Source organism: Podarcis tiliguerta, assembly GCF_965153285.1.
Source record: "Podarcis tiliguerta genome assembly, chromosome: Z".
NCBI lineage: Eukaryota > Metazoa > Chordata > Lepidosauria > Squamata > Lacertidae > Podarcis > Podarcis tiliguerta.
Genome location: NC_139553.1, coordinates 1,300,404 through 1,318,310, shown reverse-complemented (window position 1 = coordinate 1,318,310; position 17,907 = coordinate 1,300,404). Strand labels below are relative to the sequence as shown.

Genomic DNA, 17,907 nt, shown 5'->3' with positions numbered 1-17,907 from the left:
TGAGAAGCAAAAAAGAGAGCGAGAGATGAAACTGATGAACTTTTACTGCCCATTTGTCTTTAGCAGACAATTAAGACAGGAGATCAAAACGGATTATCGTGCCATGCAGACAACCGGCCCAACACTAATACATCTCCAGGACCAGAGATTTGTAACCTCCTTTTATCACTCCCCCCTTTCTTCTTATACTCCTTTTTCCTCTCTAAAGGCAATGCTAGCTTTGTGGCTCAAGGGGAGCCAAAAGGCTGCCCATCATTATTCAGCCACAGATGTCAGTCTAACCTCCCTTTTTTCTCAGGTTTCTAAAGCTGGGAGCCACAATAATTTGTGACAGATTCTTTTACTGTTAGGTACAAAGAACACACAGAATAAAACATCCAGCGGCAGCACGGGCTCTGATCAGATGCGCTGCCTACATGGGAAACACACTGTATGTAAAAACAAGTGCCAAGAATTTAGACTGGGGAAGTGCGGGGGGGGGCAGGACTTGGGCTTTTTCGTACTAATGAGAGAATTGCCTTGTGTTGATTTAACTCACAATATTCCTCGCGGATTTGGATTGTCAGCAAGAAACATTTGTGTACAAGTTGCACATGCATCACATAAAAACAAAAGGAACCGTTTTGTTTTTAAAAGGTATGCTACAAGGGGGAAAAAACCCCACAGTAATTTGATGTTTTTTTTCAAAAGGCCACCACACCTAAAACTTCAACTTCATTCCCACCTTTGCTGCAGACCGAGCCTAAATAATAAAAAGAAACCCTGCGGTGCGTTTGCCGTTCAACTTTCCACCCTCTGCTAACGAACAACACATACTTGACACCTTCAAAAATGTGGCATTTAGGTTTGCCACATTTGTTAACTAAATTAAAGAATCCTCATTTTGTTTAGAAATGGCCATCTTCTGCTTCCGAATCGCTTTCACAAGCATTCAGAAACGGTATGCTGACCATAAGTCTTGCTTAGTTTTGTTCACACAAGTGCCTGGTGTCACTTCAAGGCTTAAACGCAGTTTACGTTCTTCCAGCCCCTTAAAAAGGCACCAAAAGTAAGGTCGCTGTGAACCTGAAATTAGTGTGTTTAAGGTTGAGAAGTCTGCTACCTTCCCCACCTCCTGAACTGATTGTCCACATTTCTTTTTGTTTGTTTGTTTGTCTAAAGATCTTTTAAAAGCGCGAGCTGAATAAAAAGATCAGGGAAGTTCCAGCAGCAGCACATTAGCTTTGCATCTTTGGATTTCTGTAGGTTGTACACTGCGTTTGTTCAGAGGTGGTTTACAGCATACTAAGATTTCTCTCCTTTTTTGTTGTTGTTTTACAAAAAGGAAAAATATTTTATGTATGAGACAGTCCTATAATCCATAGATCACAGGCACAAGAGACAGCAACAGCTCGGAGGGACCCTTAATCCGACTACATTTCATATGATAGACTAGCGGCTCTTTCAGCACACATTGTGGCCCAACGCTGCAGAGTGTACTTAGGGAGCTATTTATTAACAGATTATTGGCACGAGATGGCAATGAGGACTTGTGTGTTTACAAAAGGATGCTTTGTTGCACACCTCAACGCTATGGTGCAAGTACGGGGGGGGGGGGTACAGGCACTATAAAACTGCAACAAAAAGCACTCAAGCAATATGCCGGGGGGTGTTATTTTTTTTTAAAGAATTATATTAATACTGCAGGGTCTCTCCAGGACTGCAGGCATCGGGGCGACTATTGTCCCGTCCGCTGCACACACCATTACAAGACAAGGTCTGTTTGCCCTGAGGGGCCCACGCTGGGACGTGCTCAGCAGCAGCAGCAGCAGGCAGGAGACACCGCTGCACCTTCCACGGAGCAGAAACGTTTTTAAATGTGGGAGGGAAGGAAGGAAAACGATCAGAATCAAACACTCCCATAAGAAAATGTAACTAAAACCTGAAAACGACTATTACGGGAGCCTTTCTGTGCGAACTTCACCGCACCCAGCTGAATGGAGATTTTTCAGGGTTGTAACAATTAGGAGAATTTGGTCCAGAGATCGATTTTCAACCCAGACTTGCAATGGCTGACACGAAACCCCTTCCCAAAGGGAGAGCTTCCTAGCAAAAACAACTAGAGTGTACTAAGTACACCGATGGAGCAAAAATAAAACTTCCCTCCCTCCCTCCCAACATTATAACAAGATGCATTTGAAAGAGGAAGAAGCCATCAAGATCAGCAGTAGCTTTCAGTTACCACAGCCATCCACACGAATTTTGCAAGGCAGGATGTGTTCCCTTTCCCCTCTGCTCTGAGCACTAATTGCAAAATTCCCACGGCATTTTACATGCAGTCACTCCCTCCCCTTTTTATATTCCATCATTCTGCCAGATTTGATGTGACCATGAAATTTTTAAAAAGTGATGTGATGCCAAGTAAACTCATAAACCCTAAAACAACGAGATGAGGATTCTGTAACTAACAGCAGCCTGAAGCACCTCCAAGGCAAAGTAAGTTTTTTTTTAAAAAAAGGAGTGAAATTCATGAATTTGCTTTCTCAAAATAGATTCTGAAATTGGGAAAGCCTTATTGAGAACCAAAACCATCTATTCAAGTTTATGCATGCAAGTTTTACATGTTGTGTATACATTTTTTATAAAAAAAATCTTAAGTTTCTAATCACAATTCCCTTTCCCTCCCCCCCCAATGCGTTCTATTTTGTTTTGTGTTTTTTAAGGGGAAAAGAACAGCTATAATACGTTGAACAACCCTGAAATGAATTTTGTCATGTAAAAAATTAATTACGCATTCCAAACCTGGTCACTGTAGTCCTTTGGGAACTGCCTCCGCACCTCAGGATCTGTAAATAATTGACAGATAATATTAATTGGCTTTGGATTAGTGAGCAAGCAGAGAATCACACATTAATATTTGATCAGAAGATGATAGCAGCCCTGGCAGGGGATCCAAGAAGGGCAGCTGAGGCTGAGCCACTGATAAGAGGAAGTAAGAACTCCTCGAGGCTCTCCTTTTACCCTCTTTCCAGAAAGACAAAAAAGAAATTAGAGAGACCTGATGCTACTGTTAACTTTAGGCTGTTATCTAATGCAAAAACCTAACCAGGTGCAAATTGCCAGCTACGTGTGCTGCAAGGGAACAGTGCCCCAATTGTGCTTAGACTCTTTATTTTTAATCAGACATCTCTTTAGTCAACTACAGGACTGGACTTTAAGTGGGGGGAAGGCAACCCATCAGCAGAATTCAGTGGGACCCAATCGTAGCTTTCCCCCATCTTACTCAAGAGTGTGGGTAGAAGGGAAAGTGGACTATTTAAAAATTGAAGTGGGAGGGATCATCATTGGTAAATATCTAATTAAAGTGGCACTGAGCTACTTTAACATTAGGAAGCCCTAGTTTTAAGCCTTCATTATGCCAGTAACATCCCTCACTCCCCAAAAAGCCACAAGTTCTCCCGCCATCGTTTCTCGGGATAATAAACATGGTAGTTCAACATAAGAAGCAGTAGTTCTGAACAAGTTCAATTGCACAAAATGGAACAGAAGCAACAAAAAACAAAACCCAGACAGAAATAATTTCTATGACAAACCATCTCAAAACAACTCTGTTGCGGCCATCTGCTTTTCCTAACAGTGTTTCCAGGATTGCCAGGTTCCGTATTATCAGTGTAATTATAATTACAACAATAATAGATTAAAAACTAGATGCCTTGAATTTTGCAAAGGAGTTGTCATTTATTCAGGGAGCCCGTTGTCAGACCAACATTTGGGCACAATTGTGAGCACATTTTGAATTCTTTGGGCTTGCAACGCAGGATGCATTGTTAACCAGATGCTTTCCATTTCTGCAACAAACAAAAAAATGTTTCCACAAGTTTTGATCATTATGGAGGGAGCAGGGATTTGTAAACAATCTTTACTGCTCAATTACTGCTCCCCTCTGACAGAGTTAAGGCTTGTGGGGCAGAGAATAATTTTATGATGTATACATCATATACTTAAAAAAAACAAACCCACCCTAGCTCCCTCACAGGCAAAGTTTGTTTTGCTAATAAATTGGTTAATTGGCAGGTTCAATTGTTAGCAGATGCAGAATTTTCACTAAACTGTACTTGCTTTCAACAAAGTATTTAAGATGTACAGTCAGGGTACTTAAAAAAGAAGGAAAGAAAGAAAGCAAGCTAACTGATGGAAGCTGCTATTAAATTTTCCATGTGGATGCAAGTTTGATCACAGTCCTTCAATTGTGCATTTGGACTTGAGAGGGAGCCTTTGCACAGGGTGGGGAAGAGGGTGATCAAGACATAAAGTAACTTATCCAGAAGATGGCAGAATATTAGACTCACAATCATCAGCTGTGAAATGATTAGCCTTCAATATATATATATTTACATATTTATTTATTTGCTCTTCTGATAACATTCCAAAGCATAAACAAAAACAATACAACAAAGAAAAGTATTTCTTTCCAAAGATTTTAAATAATCAACAACAAAAAATCAGAAAACATTCCTTGACTTCCTATCCTCTCTTTCCATGGTTCCTTTTAACCCCTTATTTCTTTGTGTTTTCTTAGTTCACCCCATCTATCGCCACCACTTTTATATACTTTATTTATGTCTTACTCTGCTGAAAATTTTACCATCCTGCTAGGTAAATTGTCAGCTTATACCACTTTCCCATATATTCTGTAAACAGTATCCAGTCTTCTTTATAACTTTCATTGTTTTGGCTTCTTATTCTAGTGGTCAACGCTTGCCTTCAAGATATTTTAACTCAAATCTTCCACTCTACTCTTACAGCTTCCAAAGAAAAAATTAAAAGATTGCAAAATATATGTGTTGTACTGTAGCACTTTCGGTTAACAGTCTGCAGAGAGTAGCATGAGCAAGCTGGTTTCAGAAAAGCATATGGACCATTGACGGTCCAGTGAAAGTGAAGTATACCCAGCCCTACTGAATTCAAAGGGTTCCAGTGGTTTCCAACCTTTTTTCAAAGAGGGCCAGATTTGATGAAGTGAAGGGCCATGAGGGCCAACCAAACTGCCACAGAGGCCGGCGTGCCGGATTAGGCCCCCGAGACGGACTTTGAACATGCCTGGTTTAGGCACACCCAACTTACACACAGTGTGAGTTGTGTGAGTCTACTCTGTGAACCCCCTTTGTCCCTCCATTGAAGTGAATGGAGAAGCCAACTTTGCACTTGTGCACTGATGGACACATAGGAATGCATACGGAACTCCAGAATAGGGGATCTTTGCAATACCTCTACTTTTATGAAATGGGACTTCCTCCTATTTCATAGTAACATATCTGTGCTACACATCCATGTGCTACAAAGCATATTCTTCTTCCCAACATTTGGGTAGAAGTTTCTTCTGTAGCTGCCCTACATGGGCAGCCAAAACAACATAAGAAGGGCTCTTGTAAATCAGATTAAATGTTTTAACTAGTCCAGCATTCTAAACTCACAGTGGTCAACCAACTGCCTCTAGGAAGCCCTGCTACTCAACATCCTTCATGCTGGAGATGCCAGAGGGTGCACCCTGAGTTTCTGGGTGAAAAGCAGGTGCTCTGTCATTCAACGATGGACACTTCCTTTCCCTGCCACTCCCCACTCAATCCAGCACAACCTACCACACAAAGGTCAGTGTGCATCTTGCTCTCCTACTCTTCCTTTAGTCACCAAGTTAGCTACCAGAACCAATGCAACCTCAATAAAGAACTGGATGTCCTCTTCAAATACTTGGTCTGTACACATCAGAGCTGCTTGGCAACCTTCACTCCATGCAAGCCATGTAGAAGAACAGAAGCCTAAGACCCTGTTCCACAGGACTCCCTTACCTTGAAAATACAACCTAAGTCAGCTTCCAAAGTACAATAATTTTAAAAACCAATCAAAAGAAAAAACTAAAGCTAGCAAGAAATACATCCAGAACTAACCTAGGCAGTCAAGACTGAACAAGAAAACAAGAGGAGACTGAGAGGAGATATGATAGCCATCTTCCAATATCTCAAGGGCTCTCACATGGAAGATGGAGCAAACTTGCTTTCTCCTGTTCTGGACTCGAATCAATGGCTTCAAGTTATAAAGAAAGGGGATTCAGACTCAACATCAGGAAAAGCTTTCTGACAGTAAGGGTTGTTTGACAGTAGAACAGTGTCCCTCGGGAGGTTGTGGACTGTCCTTTCTCGGAGGCTTTTAAGCAGAGGCTGGAGGGGGTTGGACTAGATGGCCCTTGGGACCCCTTCCAACTGCATGATTCTATGATTATATTCCTAACCCTTATGCTTTTTCAAAGGCTTCAGTTTGCTTGTCTTCCTCTTCCCAGCCCTTTTTTTCTTTTGTGGCATGTGGACAAGGACTACTGTGCCATTTTTTATTAATTGCGAGCCACCCTAAGGTGTTCATGGCTGAAGAGCAAGATGTAAATACTGGGGGAAAGCAACCAGCAAACATACCCTTTACTTTAACAGTGGTCTTATTAAAGGAAAGCTTGTTGTGTTATCCCTCCTAACTCCTGAATATCTTACAGAATTTTTATTTATTGGATTTAAATCCCCTACCCGCCTCTTCCTTCAGGGAGCCCAAGATATGATTCCCACAACCACGTTTTACCCTCACAACAATTCTGTGAGCTAGGTCAGGCTGAAAGAGAACGAAAGGGCTAATGTCAACTCCCTCATATTTTCAGATTTTCTGGTTTAGTGGGATTTAGAACCTGGGTGACTCAAGTCCTACTCTGATACGCTCAGCATCACACTATGCGGACTCTTGGCTCTTGGCCCAGCTCCTAAACCCCTCAAACCGAGGCTTTTACAAACCGAGGAAGAGAGTGGGGAAACTGCTCCTCTCCTCAGAGAGACAGTGTTTGGCGGTAGCCAGAGTGCTGGACTAGGGGCCTGGGAGAAAAGGGTTCAAACCCTTACTCAGCTCACTGGGCCGGTCACTCTCAGCCTGACCTACCGCACAGGATTGTTTTGAAGACAAAATGGGTAGAGAAGCATGTGAGCCGCTTTGAGCTCCCTGGAGGAAAGGAGGGATATAAATGTGCAAAATAACACAAGCGACAAAACATTTTCCCATTGAAAACCAGGATGATTTGGTACCACCAGCCAGTTTAGGTGAAGTTAATAATTCTAAGGTTAACCTATGCACGGTGGCCCTCAAAAGCATGATGATGCAAGAAGCGCAATGTTATGAGGAGCTAGCAAATCAAAATTCAATGAGAGTGTCTCCAGGTAAAACTCTGGGCATTCAACCTGTGTGTCTGCATGCAAAAACCCAGGGCTCAATGAAAAAGGTGTTCTAATGAAGGTTTGTGTTTAAAACTGATTCATTAATTCTAGACACAAGGTAGCTTCAATGATGCATAGATAAAAGATGATAAGCAGAGCCCCGGTGAATCCTTCTGGGAAGCCCACAAGCAAGCCCACAAGTTTAAATATATTTTAAGTATACTGAATATTCAGAGGGCATTTAAAAAATAACAGTACAGTGGTATGACAGCTTGGATCTCCACAGCAAAGGACCTCATCAAACCAATGCCCAAGTTTTTAATCAGGGCTCTTTCTCTATAACATTCTCCAACCTGGTGCCTTCCTGATGTTCTGGACTGCATGAGTGTGCTGGCAAGGCTTATGGAACCTGAGTCCAAAATATCTGGAAGGTACCAGACTAGGGAAAGCTGATCTTCATGAAAGGATATGCTTGCAACTGTGAACTTCTATTTTGTTGTTTAGTCGTGTCTGACTCTTCGTGACCCCCTGGACCAGAGCACGCCAGGCACTCCTGTCTTCCACTGCCTACAGCAATTTGGTTAGACTCATGTTAGTAACTTCGAGAACACTGTCCCACTATCTCGTCCTCTGTCGTCCCCTTCTCCTTGTGCCCTCCATCTTTCCCAACATCAGGGTCTTTTCCAGGGAGTCTTCTCTTCTCATGAGGTGGCCAGTCTTGGAGCCTCAGCTTCAGGATCTGTCCTTCCAGTGAGAACTCAGGGCTGATTTCCTTAAGAATGGATTGGTTTGATCTTCTAGCAGTCCATGGGACTCTCAAGAGTCTCCTCCAGCACCATAATTCCAAAGCATCAATTCTTCTATATATAAATTTAAATCTCTGTTTAGACCCTGTGGCCCTTCAGATGTTGCTGGATTCTTAACTTTCATCAGCCTCAGTCAGCATTGCCATTGGCCAAGGGTGAAGGGAGCTGGAGAACTGCAGGTTTTCCATCCCTGATGACCAACTCCATGTGATGCTTAATCAATGGTTTGGAAATCCATTAAAACCAGGATATCTTTCTTGGCTGTTTTTTCTTCTTCCCCCATATCGGGACAAGTGCAGACAAATGTTTCTGATGTGCCACAAAGTCTTAAATATATCTAAGCTTCATACCACATATATGAATAACTGGGAAAAATTTAAAAAGGGGGGAGAGAAATTACGGCATTTATAAATTACCATGGAAAAGCCATGGTGAGATCTTTCCAAAATGTGGGGTTTGCACCAATAAAGCATTTACAGATTAGTTAAGAAGAATGCCTACATTTTAAAACAATTTGTGTCTCCCTTTAGAAGCTTTGTTTTCTTGTGGTGTAAAACATGAATTAGCTCACCGCCCCAGTGGGAGTACAATAATGTTCCTTCAGTTTCATTCTTTTCTTGGGTGGGTAGTTGGGGAGAGAATACTTCCTCCATTATAAAAATATGCTGGTTATATAAGCTGGCAGAGGCAAGATCTGGTGGCTGCATTTTGAAATTCAGACTGACTTCTGTTCTCCTTTTAAATAATCTATTTCTAGTTTTAAATAAAGGAATACTAGCAACCTCTCAGTTATGTGGCCAGTGCTTTGCCTCTTCACTTTGTCGACAAGCTGAATTCCAGTTTTGCATTATACAGTGGTACCTGTGGATACGCACACCTCTGGTTGCATATCCTTCGGGTTACGCACACAGCAAACCCGGAAGTATTGTTCCGGGTTTCACCCAGTGCACATGCGCAGAAGCCTCTACCGTGCCGCACACATGCGCAGAACAGGCACCTCCAGCTGCACATTCCTCAGGATCCGACCGGAGCTCTGGAACGGATCCCGTGCAGAACTGGAGGTACCACTGTATATGCAACACAATCCTATGCAAGGTTACTAAGAAGAAAATTTCAGCTTACTTACTTTCCCTGACCCTGCTATCTTGTGTGTGTCTTTTAGAGTTGATCTACAGGTTTTAAAAGGGTTTATAGCTTACCCTGAACATTCAAAAAAGGATCAAAATTAGATCAGGCTAGTTTGTGCGTGGTATTTCACCTCAAACTGGACTTTCGTTCCTTCATATAACACATTCTGGAGACAGGACGACTGCAAAACAGCATTAAACTGCTTATATAAACTCCTTTTGGAGTAATAGATCTAGTGTGTTCATGACCTAGTGCCTTCCACTATTTATCACATATCCAACTGAGCTTTAATTTGCCAAATGCAGTTAATATATTTGTTAATGCAGCCCATTGTTAATGCCCAGCGGTAGGGAAACATCCTTAACAAAGACCTTAAAGCAGAAATTTGTGGGTTTTTTAATCGCATTCTGCAATTTTATGCCATTTAAGACACAACCTGCCCTTCCCTGCAGCCTCAGTGTTAATCCCAAACTGGAACCTGATTTAATTTTCCAGCTGACAGGGTGGGAATCCGCTGCATGTTTATGACTGCTCTTTTCTGTGGCCATTTCCGTGTCACTTGGATACCAAAATTCAGCAAATCGAAAGAGGTGCACCCTTCAACCACAAAGCCAGAGTTTCAACAATGTGGCTTACGCTTAAGATCATCCATATCGGAAAAAGTGCATCTCTCCAGCTGGAAATTGGAGGCTCTGTGCTGCTGCTTACCTTTTAAAGGCTCCTCTCCCTGCTTCAAGGTGCAACACGCCAGTAAAATAACATGATTGCTGATATTCGTAAGTCTTTAGAAAAATGAAACTACCATCTGAATTTGCTGAGAACTATAAAAACTGTGATCACTTGGCTATTTACAGCTGTTCATAGTTTGATTTTCATTATGCATATGTCTTTTTGAAAACTTATTGTCACCCACCCTAGGCCTTTGGGACAGGTCTGGCTGTGTGAAAAGGGGGCTCATCTGAGTATACAACAGAACATCATTTGCCAAGCCATTCTGGCTTCCTCCAAGTCATTATAGGTTAACCCTGCTCTCAGTATCTCTTCCCTTTCCAAAACACAGAACTGAGCAGGGAAACTCGAATTCTTAACAACTCTACGCAAAAAAATTCTGGGAACATGCTACAAACTCTAGTACTTGCTGAAACAAAATGAAACCCTACTTTCTTCCCAACCGTTTAGCACAGTTGCAGGCTGCAAGCCTCCGTACGGCCTATCACAACAACAGAGGCAAAAAGGGGAAGGGGTAATTGCAAGTAAAAGAAAGTAATATATGTCTGCTGAAATTAATGGGATAATTGTATGCCTTGCTTATGTTTTATTTGGCACTGTAAGAACTGGATCTTCAAGAAAGAGCTACATGTGCTTTGTAACTCACTGCTCAAGCACATTTTAGAGTATCCCCATATTGTGAAAGGAAACGCTGGCCCTGTTCTTCCTTGCGCATGTACTTAATTGATGCAAACACAAGGCTCTGAATCAGCAGGATGCAGGACAAGGAAAAGCACAATCCACCTTCGACCGGCTGACCAAGCCTCCATTCATGGGAAAGATTACTACTCCACGGGAACAGCGAATCCTACCCTTCAGACACAATCGGCATGTCTCCGGCTATTTATGCATGAAGAGTAGACACTGACCTATTGTCTTCACTTGCGAGGGCTCTGCTCTGAAACTAGTACAGTCATCAATTAAGGGAATCCACAAATACTAAATGCATCAGCTGTTGTATAATAAACTATTGTCAATGAAAGCAAGCAAAAGTGCGCCTACATGTGGGTTGGGATTTATTTCTACAATTACCTCCTTCTACCCCCCACCAATGCTTAAAAATGAGACTTTGCTGCCAGAAGCATACAAATAACTTGGAAAATGCTTTTATGCCACCACCATAATTAACCTACAAACAGACTCAAAGTGTACAGCTGACATCCAATAGAAAGGGGGTTCACCCAAGGAGCAGCACTCATGCTTTTTCATCCTGCCCTCCCACCACGGAGCTCAGAGAGGTACAGAGCGCTGTTCTCCAATCTCTCCTCCACCTGACAAAATGTTATCTCACCCTGGCAGAGAAAGCTTTCATTTAGGACATTTTGCTCTAGCAAGAGAAAGAAGCAGAAATGTGACAACACAAAAAGGGAAAAGTGGTATCAGAAGAGGAGGAGAGAGATGAAAAAAGTAACAGGTGACATTTTGGATGGATGACAGTCCTGACCTGCTTTCGTCATATTACAAACTGGCCCCTGAAACTGCTTATTATACGTGCCAGAGCCTATCTCTGAGAGCTTTCAAACGTCATTGCCTACATGTTTTGCTGTGATGTCCATTAGGCTTTAAAGAGATGAGGCGTAGACAAATTCACAAAGAGGTCATCTAACAATATTACCCACGGTATCTAAATGGGAAATCCACGCTAAGAGGCCGTATGAAGCAGGGTGCTGGGAACAAACCACAGGAATTGCTGCTGCCTCCATGCCCTGTTTAGGATGGGCTTCACAAAGTCATCTGGTTGGCCAGTGTTGGAAACCAAATGCTGGAAGAGATGGGACGCTTGGTCAGATGAGTAAGGCTCTTATATTTGATCTTTTTGAACCCAGTATGTCCTTGACGTAGGGACGCGGGTGGCACTGTGGGTTAAAGCCTCAGCGCCTAGGGCTGGCCGATCAAAAGGTTGGTGGTTCGAATCCCCGCGGCGGGGTGCGCTCCCGTTGTTCGGTCCCAGCGCCTGCCAACCTAGCAGTTCGAAAGCACCTCCGGGTGCAAGTAGATAAATAGGGACCGCTTACTAGTGGGAAGGTAAACGGTGTTTCCGTGTGCGGCTCTGGCTCACCAGAGCAGCGATGTCACGCTGGCCACGTGACCCGGAAGTGTCTTCGGACAGCGCTGGCCCTTGGCCTCTTTGAGTGAGATGGGCGCACAACCCTAGAGTCTGTCAAGACTGGCCCGTACGGGCAGGGGTACCTTTACCTTTACCTTTTATGTCCTTGACAGGGGAACCCAGTGTGTCCAGCTCAGTGTGAAACCCAATCCTATATGTGGCCATCCCTACAAACCACTGTTTAGTGTGTGCTGCTTACTAATGCAGTACTGTGGTCTGCAATGCAGTGTTGACACTGCAAGCACAAAGTAACAATTGCTTGCCTTTGTGTGTCAGCTATGGCTCAGTGCAGCCTTGCAACTGGAAAATAAGCAGGCCATAACGCTGGGAACATTTAGAGAGCTGACACAGGCAAAAATAGCTGGAGGCTTGCCACTAGAAAAATAAACCAAACTTTTTATTCTGCTCAAATGATCCTTCAACTCAAGACCTTGCATGCCAAACCTCCCCAGAAATCGTAACCTCCACAGTATGAGTTCCACAACTTGCCTAGCATACAGGAAGGTTACGGACATGACTACACTTGGAATTTATGAAATCCCTTGTACAAAAGGAAGCCCATACAGGTTACACATCAGGGATAGGCACCTGTAGCCTCCCAGATGCTGCTGGACTCCATCAGCTACAGCCAGCACTGGAAGATTTGGCTTCCAGGCAGAAACGACACCCGTCAGCATTGCAGCGTTTGGCAAAAAGTGCATGGATGTAAGATCTGAATCTTCACAAAGCTCACTTGTTGCTCTGCCAGGTTTGAGATCCCAAAACCTGACCTCTGAAATCTAAAACACCAAGTCTTGCAATCAAAATCCAGAATCTGCCAAGAGCAGATACCTTGAGGAAGTCAGTTCAGGTGGTAGAGAATGAGACTCTTAATCTCAGGGTCAAGGGTTTGAGCCCCACACTTGTGGTCCCTTCCAGCTCTACAAATCTATTATTCATCTAAGCCATATATATTTAAACAATTCACCTAGCAAACATAGGTGACCAGGAATTCTGTACTAGCCACAAGGTTTGTTCCTCCATGACCAGCACAGGAACACAGGAGCAGGACGCCATTCATGCCACCGCCTCCAGTCCAATTGGCACTAGCCCATTGTCACCATCAACCATGTATCTGATGTTGATAGAACCAAGAGAAACACTCACCTGAGGTTCTTAACACCTGGGCAGGTTCATATAGGGAGATATAGACTTTCAGGTAGCCTGTGTCCAAGTCCTATTGCCGGTAGCTTCACCATCACCGGTAGCTTAGTGTTTACCCCCAAGCTAGTTATAAAATTATTCTCCCTCCTCAGCAAAATGGACCATAATGATGAAAGTACAAGTTGCTTTTCCCAATGTTCTCATTCCAGAAGTCTCCTTTCTACTCCTTCTGCAACATCAGCAATTTCACAAATGGTTGCCCAGTCAGCATCCTCAGGTAAACAACTTCATCCCAAAAATACTCAAAAGCTTTATTTGCAGGCAAGGTGACACGTGAAGATCAGGGGGGGAAATTGGCCAAGCTCTTGCAAGACCAATATATTCTTCTGGAATGCCACTGTCAAGAAATGCACACTGGCAGGAAGCTTTTAAATTACTAAAACCATCATACGATCTGCCCAGCAGACATCCTTTGATCAAATGTCTTTTAGAATCAGAATATGAACGCGTAATGGAATTTGTGCAAGGAAAAATCAACGTAGCACCATGCCTTGCAGTACTTACAGGTGGGTGGACAAATGTGAGGAGAGTAGGAATCAAAAACTTTGTGACAACAACTCCTCAGCCATTTTTTTAAATAGAAGCACTGAAACAGAAGAGAACATACATTTTGCAGAGTATATCACAGGCATAGGCAAACTCCGGCCCTCCAGATGTTTGGGACTACAATTCCCATCATCCCTAGCTAACAGGACCAGTGGACAGGGATGATGGGAATTGTAATCCCAAACATCTGGAGGCCCGGAGTTTGCCTATGACTGGTGTATCAGCTGTAAAATATGTGAAGTCCTATAGAAAATTGGGAATAGTAAAGTATTTGCTTTGCTGACATAGTGCAAGCAATAAGAAAGTGTAATAGGAGATCTACCTGGTATTTTCACTGTATGTAACGAGCTGAGATTATAAGCACCTGCTGTAAGGAAGAGGTCTTACCTGTAATCCCAGCTAGTTACAGTGTCTGTACAAAATACACCTGTCGACAGAAGCAATCAATCCAGCAGATTCCAAATTAGCCACCATGACCAAGACCAAAGAGCTGTCCAAGGATGTCAAGGACAAGATTGTAGACCTGCACAAGGCTGGACTGGACTGGACTGGGCTACAAGACTATTGCCAAGCAGCTTGGTGAAAAGGTGACCACAGTCAGTGCAATAATTCGCAAATGGAAGAAACACAAAATAACTGTCAACCTCCCTCAGTCTGGGGCTACATGCAAGATCTCAACTCGTGGAGTTGCCATGATCATGAGAACAGTGATGAAGCAGCCCAGAACTACACGGGGGGAACTTGTCAATGATCTCAGGGCAGCTGGGACCATAGTCACCGTGAAAACAGTTGGTAACACACTACACCGTGAAGGACTGAGATCTTGCAGAGCCCGCCAGGTCCCCTTGCTCAAGACAGCACATGTACAGGTCCGTCTGCAGCTTGCCAATGCACATCTGAATGACCCAGAGGAGAACTGGGTGAAAGTGGTGTGGTCAGATGAGACCAAAATCGAGCTCTTTGGCATCAACTCAACTCACCCTGTCTGGAGGAAGAGGAATGCTGCCTATGACCCCAAGAACACCATCATCAAACATGGCTTAGCCAGTCTCCAGACCTTATTCCCATCTAAAATCTGTGGAGGGAGCTGAAGGTTCGAGTAGCTACACATCAGCCTCAAAATCTTACTGACTTGGAGAGGCTCTGCAAAGAGGAGTGGGACAAAATGCCTCATGAGATGTGTGCAAACCTGGTGGCCACCTACAAGAAATGTCTGACTTCTGTAATTGCCAACAAGGGTTTTGCCACCAAGTACTAAGTCATCTTTTGCTAAGGGATCAAATACTTATTTCACTCATTATAATACACATCAATCTCTGACTTTTGTCTTCAGGGTTTCTGGGGGTTTTCCTGTTGTTATTCTGTCTCTCATAGCTACAATAAACCTACCATTAAAATTACGGACTGGTCATTTCTTCGTCAGAAGGCAAACGGGCAAATTTAGCAGGGGATCAAATACTTTCCCCCCTAACTTATTACTTCAAAAGGATGGGCTAAACCTGCTATGAAAATGAACCCCCTCCCAAGGATCTATGGGGGGGGAGTATAAAGCATGTAAAAGCTACTCATATTGTAGCTGCAGTCTTCAAGATAAAGAAAGGAGAAAAGAATGCAAATAATAAACCGTGATGCTGAAGCTCTGAAGTAGAACTTATTGGGATGCAGCAATGGTTTACCAAGGGGGAAAAACAAAAGAAGCTGTGCAGGAAACCAGAAGTTCCTTAAAAAGGAATCGAAGTGAGAGAAAAATACTGAACAAATGCCAGAAAGTTACAAGATTGGCTAAAGTTGGATCTTTAATTGTTTTAAAAGTGCCAGCAGTTCCCTTTACACTTAATCCCTGATCCCATAATACATTTCCCATAAAAATTCCCTGATCCCATAAAATGTCACTTCAAATAAATCTAAGATTTGCAACAGTTTTGGCTTGTGGTGTTTTTTCTTCTTCTTAATCCTGAGGCAAAAGGAACAATACCAAATAAGCCATCATGCAGATGGCCAAGAGACTCACTACCGAAAATCATATACAGTCATACCTCATGTTATGTTTGCCTCAGATTGCGCGTTTTCAGGTTGCGTCCCGCGGTGACCCGGAAGTACCAGAAATGGTTATTTCCGGGTTTCGCCGCTCACGCATGCACAGATGGGCAAAATGGCATCAGGCACATTTACGCGCATGTGCAGAAGTGGAAAAATGCAACCCGCGCATGCACAGATGCACAGACGCGGGTTGCGTTCTTTTCAGGTTGCGAACGGGCCTCCGGAACGGATCCCGTTCGCAACCAGAGGTACCACTGTACAGTCAAGGCTCGGTTGTCAAACATAGTCCATTTGACTCCTGAAACCGTTCGAAAACCAGGGTGCAGCTTCCAGTTGGCTGCATGAGCTTCCTGCACTCAAGCAGAAGCCGCGCCGGACGTTCAGCTTTTGAAAAAACGTTCGAAAACCGGGTTTTCGGCATTGGGAGCCAAAACATAGCTGTTCAGGAACCAAGGTTTGACTGTATAAGCAGTTATTTCTTAGACATGATTGTTGAGAATGATAACCTTCAAAATATGCAACCACCTTGTGGAATTCAGACTGCATATTCCTAGCAAACTGATCTGTACCTTCCAGACAAATGTGTGAACTCCCAAATGTTCCAACACAGTTTTCAGCTTTTAAGAAAAGGATTCTGAATATATAAAAAAAGCATATTTAGAGAGACAGTAAGTTTAGAAATGCCTACTTAAATCCAAATTTTATGCAGATTATTTTTAAAACACAGATTAACACAGAAACGGATTTATGGAAGAACTGATCTATGGATGGACAAATGCAAATATGACACAAGAAACATAGACTGCCCTCCACATCTGCAGACTGACTGATCTTAGCGCAACTTCTTCACTCACTCCGAGTCTTACAAATAAGCATACCCATCTGTCACGTCAATAGCTGGCAAAAAAAATCTACTAGATTTTATTCATGCAAACAAGAGACCTTGGCTACCTCATAAATCCCTTTATAGAATCAAGAAAGAAGGAGGTATAGCAATACCTAACCTAAAATGGTATAAAGACTCCACTCACTTACACAATATCCTTTTGATTTTACAAGGCTCAGACCAGGTCCCCTGGTTAAAAATGGATGATGATAGAGGTCAAGACTTGATGTGATCTCTTCCTTTTCAGAAAAATGAACAAGAAGACACTAGAAGACATTAAGCCCTTACTAAAATCAGATTTGACCATATGAAAGGAATGGAGACTGAAACTTTTACCTTTTGATTCCCCTTTAGTCTCAATAACTCAACGCTCTTCCTTTCGCACAGCAGCCAAATAAGGCTGATTTGTTAGGTAGGATTATATAAACTCAGAGACTTCTTCTAATCTACACTAATCAAAAGACTCCTACAGCTCCAGAAATGAATTTTATATTGGGAGATATACCATGTGGCTGGTTAGAGATACACCAGATTAAACATTTTCTAAATCAGCCAAATAAAAGGACTCAAGCATTATGCAGCTTAAATGGTTTTGAGCAACTACTCAACACAACCAACCCACTGGGAAAAGGGTATCATCTTCCAACTATGTAAAATCCCCACACTATTGCCACCCTTCCTCTCACTTCATCAAGACTAAAATAGGGAAAAGATTTTGGAGAATTAGAGGAACCGCTATGGGAACAAATTTGGAATAAACTAACATTTAGATCTGTCTCAATTATAAATTAGGAAAATGCTTTGAAGATAGCACATCACTGGTACATGTGCCTGGCCATATTATATGGAATTAATCGTAACACATCCAAACTTTGCTGGTGGGAAAGCAATTTACCTGGCTCTGGAGTACACATGTGGTGGGTTTTGTCCAAAAATTATTTCCTTTTGCAAAATAGTTTATCGAACAATTCAGCAAAAGAAGGGATAATCACTAGAACTAAACCAAAATTGGCCCTACTATCTTATTTTACTCCTCCGATAGATAACATAACCAATAAAGACCTCATCCTCCATTTATTGACTGTAGCTAGACTGGTGATAGCAAAAAAAAAATTGGAAAATTTTAAATGCAAATCTTTTAAAAGCCTGGATTCTGCAAGTATGGGACATTGGGCATATTATGGGCAAATTAACCATTCCATA

The 17,907-nt window shown here is 42.7% G+C and overlaps 1 protein-coding gene across 8 annotated transcripts in view; it reads right to left on the bottom strand.

The window, feature by feature from the left end:
* Positions 1–17,907, bottom strand: part of DENND1A (DENN domain containing 1A) — a 264,250-nt gene that overhangs the window by 194,917 nt on the left and 51,426 nt on the right. For all 8 annotated transcript variants that reach the window (XM_083422935.1, XM_083422939.1, XM_083422937.1 and 5 more), the window contains exon 3: positions 2,782–2,825. In XM_083422935.1, coding sequence (XP_083279061.1) covers positions 2,782–2,825 — 44 coding nt within the window. The remainder of the gene's footprint in view (positions 1–2,781; positions 2,826–17,907) is intronic.